This window comes from Patiria miniata, unplaced genomic scaffold, assembly GCF_015706575.1.
Source record: "Patiria miniata isolate m_02_andy unplaced genomic scaffold, ASM1570657v1 HiC_scaffold_6, whole genome shotgun sequence".
NCBI classification, from domain to species: domain Eukaryota; kingdom Metazoa; phylum Echinodermata; class Asteroidea; order Valvatida; family Asterinidae; genus Patiria; species Patiria miniata.
This window is the reverse complement of record NW_024037073.1, coordinates 3,543,032-3,553,090: the sequence shown is the minus strand read 5'-3', so window position 1 is coordinate 3,553,090 and position 10,059 is coordinate 3,543,032. Positions and strand designations below refer to the sequence as shown.

The 10,059-nt window shown below is 40.8% G+C and overlaps 2 protein-coding genes across 2 annotated transcripts; both read left to right on the top strand.

Moving 5' to 3' along the window:
- The first annotated feature begins 5,401 nt into the window (after positions 1-5,401).
- On the top strand, positions 5,402-6,871 carry LOC119742732 (uncharacterized protein P19A11.02c-like). Its single transcript, XM_038218896.1, has 2 exons — positions 5,402-5,715; positions 6,769-6,871. Exons 1-2 carry the CDS (start codon positions 5,402-5,404, stop codon positions 6,869-6,871), a joined length of 417 nt encoding a protein of 138 aa, XP_038074824.1.
- A 14-nt stretch (positions 6,872-6,885) lies between these two features.
- LOC119742731 lies at positions 6,886-8,850 on the top strand. The gene has a single exon (XM_038218895.1). The coding sequence runs from the start codon at positions 6,886-6,888 to the stop codon at positions 8,848-8,850; it is 1,965 nt and encodes a 654-aa protein (XP_038074823.1).
- Positions 8,851-10,059: the final 1,209 nt, after the last annotated feature.

The following is a 10,059-nucleotide window of genomic DNA, read 5'->3' as shown; positions in this document are numbered from 1 at the left end:
CGACAGTAGAAAGAGGACTTGTTAAATGTGATATCACGGTAAGTGACGTCATAGTCATGCATATTCATTACGCGCTCTACTGTCGTACCATTTTATGCTACCAACCTGGGACCGCCTCCAATTAGCATAAAACGTATACCAAAATAGCGTGATTTTCAGTATAGAAAAATGAACAAACTGTAAAACTACATTATTTAAGTGTGGCCTGCGATTTGCCAGTGGGGCATTTTACGGATGGACTATTGGGCAAACGAGACAAACAAAAGTTGCACAAATTTTGTATAAAGTCGTTTTGAGGGGCCGCATCAAAGTTTTCGCAACTCGGGGCCAGTTTAGCGGTTGCTTCAAATTTGCTTCTCGTTCGGCTTCGGCCGCTTGGCCGCCGCCGTTCAAAGAAAATAAAAATAAAAATTGAAACCCCAAAATGGCCAACCCCCAAACTTGCAAAGCACTACCAGCGCCCCCAGACAAAAAAAAACCCAAAAGCCTACCACACCTGGTATTCCCCAGGCGGTCTCCCAGCCAAGGATGGGATCTTAGTGGGTCCTCAACCCACCAATCATTGAGCTCTGATGAGAAGCTAGTTTCCTCAACAGACCAATCATTGAGCAAGCTGGTTGCTCAACAGACCAATCACCGACCGATGGTGAGGGATGACATCACCTTTGTGACCTTCCTTTAGGATAGTGTCAAAGGTCGATCAGCTGTTGATACTCACGAAAACAATTCATTCACTCGAAGACAAAATATAGAATTTGGATTATGATACAATTTCCCACAAATAAGAGCACGATTATAAAATGTTGAATTGACAGAAAGACATCTGGATCCGTCAGCGCTATGTTCATGGTGTGTGCTGAAACCGTAGACCCCGATAATCCTGTACCGGTTACACATAAGTGCCTGTACTCCGAAAAAGATTTATGTATTCTCCAGTCTAATTCTGTTGTCAATCAAAAGCTAGATTTTATTCACTTTAATATACGAAGTCTCCCGAAAATTTTTGATAACTTTAAATTACTTCTTCAGTCACTAAGCGAATTCTCAGTCATTGCTCTCACAGAAACTTGGCTTAAAGATGACAATTCCATTATGTTTTCGTTACCTGGTTATAAATTAACTACTAATAATAGAATTGATAACATTGGTGGTGGCGTTGCCATTTATGTGCTAAATGACATTCAGTTTAATATTCGTCAGGATCTCAATTTTTCCAATAACTCAATTGAACCGCTCTCTTTTGAATTGAGACAAACGTCATCAAAAACGTGATAATTGGTGTTTTATACAAACCGCCACAAGTTTCATATAATGATTTTATGTACCACTTCGATAATATAACCACCTGCATTTCTAATGAAAATAAACATTGTACTCTCTCTGGAGATTTAAATATTAATCTTCTAAATTATGATGATAATATCACTGTACAAAATTTCTTGATACTATGTTTTCATACTCCTTTATTCCACTTATAGATAAACCCACAAGGGTATCCCGTCATTCGGCAACTTTAATTGATAATATTTACACAAGCATTCTACCCATACCAGACTCTGTTATATTAACTGCAGATATTACTGACCATTTTCCTATTTTAACCTCGATACCAATGATCAATGCTCACCCTGAGATTACTAAGAATGCCAGCTCTCGTTATTAAACTAAGGATAATTTAGAAAACTTAACACGTGATTTGAATTTAGCCGACTGGTCCCCTGTATTTAATACCCTAGATCCTATTATTGCTTTTAACAATTTTACAAATATATTTAATGATCATCACGACAAAAATGTCCCACTTAGAAATAAAAGAAAAACAAAGCCAATCCTAAATCTCCCTGGGTAACAATATCCCTTCTGAGATCAATACAACTTAAAAATAGACTGTATCATAAATTCCTTTCTAAACGTAATGAAATAAATCATGCGAACTATTTTAAATACAAAAATATTCTAACCAGTGTTTTACGAACAGCTAAGAAGAAGTACATGTATTATTGCTCTCAATTTGAAAAAGAAAAACCAAATATTAAGAATACTTGGAAAATTATAAACCAGGTTATTAATAAAAAAAAAATCTCCTTCTACGAAAATTCCTGACATCACTTTAAATGGAAATTTAACTGATGACCCCCAAATTATGGCCGAGAGTTTTAATAATTTTTTTGCAAACATAGGCCCCAATCTGGCCAAAATATTCCTCAATGCAAAACAAAATTCTCTGATTATCTCGCTCATCCTAACCCACATTCTTTATTTTTTCAACCAGCCACTAAGAAAGAAATTGCTGATATTATTAAGAATTTGCCAAATAAAGCTAGCACTGGTTTTGATTCAATCACTTCCTTTGTTCTGAAAAATATTGTTTCCATAATTGGAGAACCTCTAACATACATTATTAACATTTCTTTATCAACTGGTATTGTGCCAGACAACCTGAAAATAGCAAAAGTTATTCCTATTTACAAAGCTTCAGATACTGACCAAGTAAGCAACTACAGGCCAATTTCAATATTACCGTGTTTTTCAAAAAAAATTGAAAGAATTGTTTATGTACGTACTCTTGATTTCTTACGTAAATACGATATCTGTCAAATTTCCAGTTTGGGTTTAGTGCAAAACATTCAACTACTAATCTCATTAATAAGGTTGTGACAGGTCTAGACAATTCAGAACACACCCTCGGTATTTTTCTTGATTTTTCAAAAGCTTTTGACACCTTACATCATAATGTATTGTTATACAAGCTTAATTACTACGGCATCAGAGGAGTCCCTCTTGCTTGGTTCCAAAGTTCTCTCTCTAACAGAAAGCAATATGTATTAGTTAATGACACTCCTTCTAATATACGTTCCTTGACATGTGGGGTTCCTCAAGGATCTATTCTTGGACCTTTACTATTTCTTGTTTATATAAATGACCTAGTTAATGTCTCAAAACATTTGTCGTGTATCTTATTGGCCGATGATTCAAATTTATTGTATAGTAACAAAAATATTAATGATTTGATTGACGTTGTTAATACTGACCTTGTTCTGATATCAGACTGGATAAAAGCAAACAAACTTTCCTTAAATGTCAAAAAGACTAAGTGTATGTTGTTCAGTTCTTTACGTTCATTACCAAGGGATATTTTCATCGATAACAACAAGATTACTGTAACAGATTGCACTAAATTTCTTGGTTTATATATTGATAATAAATTAACTTGGAATAACCACATCGATTATATGTGTAAAACTATTTCTAGAAACATTGGTATTATCAACAGGCTCAAGTTTTATATTCCTAAATATATCATTTTATCCCTGTACAATACTTTAATATTGTCATATATTAATTACAGAATCTTAGCTTGAGGAAACTGTATTCAAAAATCAATGAATCGACTAGTTTTACTCCAAAAAAGGCCCTAAGAATTACAAATCATACCAGCTATCTAGCTCACTCTGACCCGCTTTTTCTACTAGATAACACACTCAAGGTAAACGACATATACCATTTTCAACTCGCTATCTTCATGTTTCAATTAACAAAAAATGATCTACCGAACTGCATTTCGTCCATGTTTAACAGAAATAGGGACTTTCATAGATATTTTACTCGACAAGCCACCGAATTTCATTTACCTTTTGTACGGACAGCTCTAGCCAAAAAAGTGTTTAATTTGAAGGGCCAAAATTGTGGAACTCCCTAGACAATACAATAAAAAAAAATCGTTATCTATTTCTATTTTCAAAACTAACTTTAAACAGATTCTTCTCAACAAGTACTCCAGTTCATGACCTCAGAATTTCATCTCTTATCAAATTGTCTTTTCTTGTCAATACTGTTCTGCAACATTCCTTCTACATCCTTCGTACTACCTGTTTATCTTCATAGATCACGGTTTTGTATTATTTTGTATTATTTTATATCTTGTTGGTGTGGCTTTCTTGCATGCTCCTTGTGTATTATCTTTGCTTGTTTTGGAACCTTTTATTTTATTTTATAAATTCATTCATTTCCCTGTAAAATTCACCCATTTGTTATTGTTTGTCATATTGTGGCTTTCGCGTAGCTTATTATCATTTTCATTTAAAATTTACCTTTAATTTGTATTATGTTACGTTATTTTTGTGTATGTATGTTTTTTGTTTAGCTTTCATACTGTCTTTGTTTATAATCGTTCTGATCTTCTTTGTTCTTTATGTTCAGGGGACTCACACTCGACAAGCTTTGCTTTTTGTGGGTCCCCTGCATCTCTAGGTGGTGTTATTCATATGTTATTCTTATCTTTATATTCTACAAATGCATGAATCATAGTAAATTCTAAGTACAAACTGTATTCTTTTATGCCTTGAGATGATATAAAGTAAAGTAAAGTAAAGTAAAGTAAAAAACCCTGAGTGAGTAAGAAAACGTAAATTGAGTGACATAGTAATGCGTACAGTTGAAATTGTATTGACTCCTTCGTTCTTTCACTCCTTTGTACTGTCAATCAAATTAGAATACATTCATTATAAAGTGCATTATGATAGGTATGATAACATTTCATTTTGAAAACATGTATTCTAATGTGATGATTCATTTTCTGTCCCTCTTATCTTCCAGGTATATCTCATCTCCTTTGCCGTGCAATGGAATAACCGCATGGAAAAACTGAAGGTTGCTGGAGGGCGAGGACGACTGACTTATGTGTCGATCCACGACAAATTCAAAGACTCAACCAGCATGCAGAGATCTTGTTTGGGAAGGACCATTTGTTTGAGCCCAATTTTTCTGCACCAATGGTCACCCCAGACAACTATGACGACCCTGCAGAAGAAGAGCTTTTGGGAGTGGAATATGCCTACTGCCAGTCCACTGACTTCTCTTCCAAGAAATATTACATTAAAAAATGTGAGAAAAGCTTTCATAGTATACAAAAAAAAAGTCAACATTAAAGTTCTTTCCCATGTCCTAAGACACATAGGGTGGTACCTATCTATGTTTACTTAGCCTTGAGATACACAGCTACATTATGGTTAGAATACATAAGTTTGTGTTCAATGTACCTCATAAAATAAAATAACAAAAAACTTGTCATTTGACAACTGTGCTTTTTATGCCCCGCCCACCGAAGGGGCATACTGTTTCCATGTCCTTCCGGGGTGCGTGTGTGTGTGTGCATGGGTGTGCAAGTTGAGGGACAAAATGAATGTTTCCACAGAACTACATGTACATGGACAGAGTCAAATCATACGCAAGGACTGGCTTGCGGGGCATTTGTGTTTACCAAACACGACTGTTCTTGTTTACTTTTGCATTGTAATTTTGCAATTACAATGATGATCCTATGATGGTGATGTTAAAAGCGCCCGGTGTTATTGCACAAGAAGAAATTGTACGAATGAAACAACCTTATGAATATGTACGAATGAAACAACCTTATGAATACACCTCTCCCTCAGAGACGGCACCACCTCCAACCACGAACACCTCCACCCCAAAGACAGCACCACCTCCAACCACGAACACCTCTACCCCAAAGACAGCAACACCTCCAACCACGAACACCTCCACCTCAGAGACTGCACCACCTCCAACCACGAACACCTCTACCCCAAAGATGGCACCGCCTCCGACCACGAGACACCTCTACCCCAAAGATGGCACCGCCTCCAACCATGAACACCTCTCGCTCACCCTCGAGTTCAATAGGACAATCACCAGAAAACACCACAATATCAGGTCAGTGGTTCTTATTTCCTCCTCATGATGTGATGATCTTCACCCCCCCCCCCAAAAAAAGCTCTTGCTTATCATCAAAATCAGTTGCTATTGTTTATTAATATATAACAGAATACAAATTTCCCTTGAACTTTTAGCAGCTTTTTGTAGCAGTGATTGTCAAGGATTGGGTGTGTAGCTATGGGGTATGCCATTCTTTTTCATAATCTGGCAAGCAAAATGAAACCACAATGTTCTTTTTGATGAACTTGTTTAAAACACATTTTGATCTGACAAAAGCAGGAACTGGAGCAGGTGATACTTCCTTGAAGCCAGATGAATGTCCGTTGCTTTGTTGCACCATATCTCCCAAACCAAACCGATTACCAGTGCAAAGAGAAGAAACAGAACGAATGTTTGGTTCGAGATCAAGGTATTTCAACGAGAGCTGGTCCAAGGACAGACCCTGGTTATACTTATGCAAAACGAAAAAGAAGGCATTTTGCTCCGAATGCCGCTTTGCCACCGCAAAGAAGCTTGTGTCTTTTTCTAAGTGTGGAGAAAATGCCTTCATTTCTACAGGTATGAATAACTGGAAAGAGTGTCCATCTAAATTAGACATGCATCAAACTTCAGCTTTTCACAAGGAGTGTGACTATAAGGTTATGTCATATTTATTGCGAGATACCAGGGGAGTGAATCCACAAATTCAACGACAAGTGAATCAAGCTCAGATAAACAATCGAAAATGCCTGCTCGCCCAAATACAATGCTTGCAATATTTGGCAAGGCAGGGACTTGCAATAAGGGGGCACACAGACGACGAAAGCAACTTGAGCACGGTCATGCAGTTACTTGACAGTTTTTCAAATGATCGGGAAGACAAGTGCAAATTAAAACCTGGTTGGCTAAGAAAGCATACATGTCACATGATGTGATAAATGAACTGTTGTTCGAAATTTACAAGTCTGCTTTTAAATCATTGGAGGGTAAAATCAAATGGTTATTAGTTCGAAGGTTATTAGTTCGATTTCCAGATAAAGTATCGATCAGGAAAATCTAATGCAAATGCAGATGCGCTCAGCTGGCAGAAAGTCATGCAGAAGACACCCTCCAGCTCGTGACCCAGTCCACTGCAATGCATGATGTCCAACCCGGGACGGCACCAGTGGAGTGACTGTACGCATGACCATGGCTACTGCGGCTCCATCTGCTACCTCAACCATACCAGGTTATTCTCATGAAGATCTAGCACGGCTACAACAGAGTGATCCATTGATATCACCGTTCTACACATTGTGGAGACGAGGAGGTAAACCTGGGAGTCGGCAGCTGAAGCATGAATCTAGTCCCCTGAGAGCTCTTATCAAGAGATGGGATCGAATCGAAGTCCGTGGCGAAGTCTTGTACGTTCGGTTTCATGACCCAGTCGAGGGCGACAGTTATCAGTTGCTTCTCCCTGCTGAACTCCAGCCGATGGTGATGGATACACTCCACAATCAGGCAGGTCATCAAGGACGAGAGCGCACTCTTGCGCTCATCAGGAAGAGGTGTTTCTGGCCGGGAATGGCCACAACCGTAGAGAAGTGGTGTCAGAAATGCGAGAGGTGCACCGTGTCCAAAGCACCAACCCCTGCAGTTAGGCCATCCATGGGAAGGTTACTGGCTGAGCGCCCACTCGACATCTTGGCAATCGATTTCACCATTCTGGAAAAAGCGACTGACGGAAGAGAGAATGTGTTGGTCATGACCGACGTTTTCAGTAAATTCTCGCAGGCTGTTCTGTGTCGATATCAGAAGGCGTCGACCGTGGCCAAGGTCCTTGTTGAAGTGTGGTTTCAAAAATTTGGGGTTCCCCGCCGTATCCACAGCGACCAAGGGCGAAATTTTGAATCGCAACTTGTCAAGGATCTGTGTGGTGTCTACGGCATCCAAAAGAGTAGGACCACGGCGTATCATCCGCAGGGGAATGGTCAGTGTGAGCGGTTCAACCGACGCTCCATGACCGTCTCCGCACACTGCCACCCGGGCAAAAACGCAGATGGCCCCAACACATTCGAGAGCTCGTGTTCGTGTACAATTGCATCCCGCACTCATCTACCGGCTTTGTCCCCCTTCCTTGTCTTCATGGGGCAAGAACCCACACTCCCGATTGATCTTCTTCTAAACCCAGCTGCAGATGCCGACAAACTACTACATGTAGGTTGTGATTCATGGGTGGAACAACACCAGCAGAGACTGCAAGCTGCTGCAGAGGTTGCCAGAAAGAGACAGCTGGAGAGGAGTGAGGCAAGGTGTAAGCGTAATGAGGAGAGAGTCAACGATAAGGGCATCGCAGTGGGAACCCGGGTACTGCTGAGGAATCGTATTCCAGGGAGGAACAAGATTGGTGACCACTGGCAGGCAACACCCTACAAGGTTACAGCACGACCACATGACAACGTGTACGAAGTACAACTGGCTGATGGCACAGGCCCAAGGAAGCGAGTAACAAGGACAGAGGTATTAGATACGGGAGAGTTTGTTCCAGAGGGCGACTCTACATCAGAGGCCTCAGACAATGAGCTCCCAGGTGAGGCTCCAGATCCAGAAGATGGAGCCACTCACGATCAGAATGCAGACGCCAGCGAAGACGAACCGATGCCTGTCGAACATCAAGACCATGACGCTGAAGTAGCCACTGGCCAGAGAGGAGACCACAAAGATGGAGGAGAAACAACCAACAGGAGTCAGGTTGCTGATGAAGAGGAATCTTCATCACTGCTGGATGTAATGGTCTTGGTGAAGGAGGTGGATACCCAGCCAACAACAGCCCCATCCCAGAGTTCCAGTGAACCAGGTGAACCCATGGCGGATGGTAAAACGATGGTGGATGATCCCCAGGCTTCTGACGAAGCAGTGGAGACCCCAGGTACTACTGCCCTGAGTACCCCACAGGAAACCACCATGCCAGCAGAGATGTCAGAACCACATAGCTTCAACGAAGCAGTGGAGACTGAGAGCCCTTCAGTGTCCCAGTCTCCCTCAGATAACCGTGAGCCAGTGGGACCGAGTACCAGTACCTTACCAGCGATGATAGCCGAGCCCCATCATCCGGACAAAGCAGTGGAGACTGAGAGCCCCTTCAGTGTCCCAGTCTCCTTCAGATGCTTCTGATCCAGTGGGACCAAGTACCAGCACCCTACCAGCGATGATGGCCGAGCCCCATCATCAGGACGAAGCAGTGGAGACTGAAAGCCCTTCAGTTTCCCAGTCTCCATCAGACAGCATTGACACAGCGGAACCGATAAGATCCACCCGTACAACAGCAGGCCAACACTCCAATCGGCATCATCTACCGGAGTCAGCAATCCGTGTCACCAGCAACCACACGGAAACTCAAGTAACATCTGTTCAGCCGGACTTCGCGCAGTTCAGCCAAGCCCTTGCTGGTTTGGGAGAGATGCTTCTTGAACGTCTGGGAGGAAGGCTACAAGCGGGTTGGTCTACAGTGTACCCACAACGCTAGGATGGCCACATCAAAGAACTGTAGATAGACGACTTAGGCACTTGGTGTTTTGAGACTATATCCAAAGAATTTAGTCATGCGAATAGACCAAAAGATAATAGAAAAAAAATCTTTTTTTGTTTTGAATTCAGTTGTTTGGAAAATGCCTACTTGGTTAGCCTTCACTTGTAGTTGGTGTGGGACCCAACGCGCAAGCAGTGGAGAATTGTGACATGATTTTTTATGTTTTTACTATCTGGCTATTTCTTTTATGTTTAAAGCAGTTTCTTAATTGTGTAATTTCTTATTCTTTTAACTTGCTTCATTGAGCACAGAAATAGCTGTTTCCTCTTTAAGTGTGGATCATGAATAATTCATTAGGTAGACCACAAAGCACTTCCTGCGGTACCCACTTCTGAGACATGTGGCTTATCTAGCCATTCTTTCAGTTGATGCAAGGCAGTCCACACACGGTCATTTATTCACTCTTGTTCCATGCTCGTTTCACCAAAGTTCTGAGGCTAGAAGAATCCTTGCTGTTGATGAAAATTTGTGCTAATACCAACCCTTTTTTTTTGTGGTGTTAATTCGGAGTAAATAAATTACATCCAACCTCTAGAAAAGAACCTTTGCTGTCACACAAAGAACAGAACATTTGCGGACTTGTAATAGATGAAACCAGGGATGTTTCTGGCCACGAGCAAATGGCTCTAACGCTAATCCAAAAATTCTCACTACTCTTTGTATGAACCACAGCCTCAATCTTGTGTTACAAGAAGCTGGAAGTGCATGCCTGCTTATCAAAAATGCCCTGTCAGCAACACAAGATATCTGCAACCTCATACGCGCATCCCCGAAACGCCTGGCTTTATTCAACC

What these genes read in the sequence shown, in the direction of transcription:
- LOC119742732 (XM_038218896.1), top strand. Translation starts at nt 5,402, where the DNA reads ATGAAACAACCTTATGAATACACCTCTCCCTCAGAGACGGCACCACCT. An exon ending in AGAAAACACCACAATATCAG is followed by an intron (nt 5,716 to 6,768) that starts GTCAGTGGTTCT and finishes ATGCAAATGCAG; the next exon opens with ATGCGCTCAGCTGGCAGAAA.
- LOC119742731 (XM_038218895.1), top strand. Translation starts at nt 6,886, where the DNA reads ATGGCTACTGCGGCTCCATCTGCTACCTCAACCATACCAGGTTATTCT.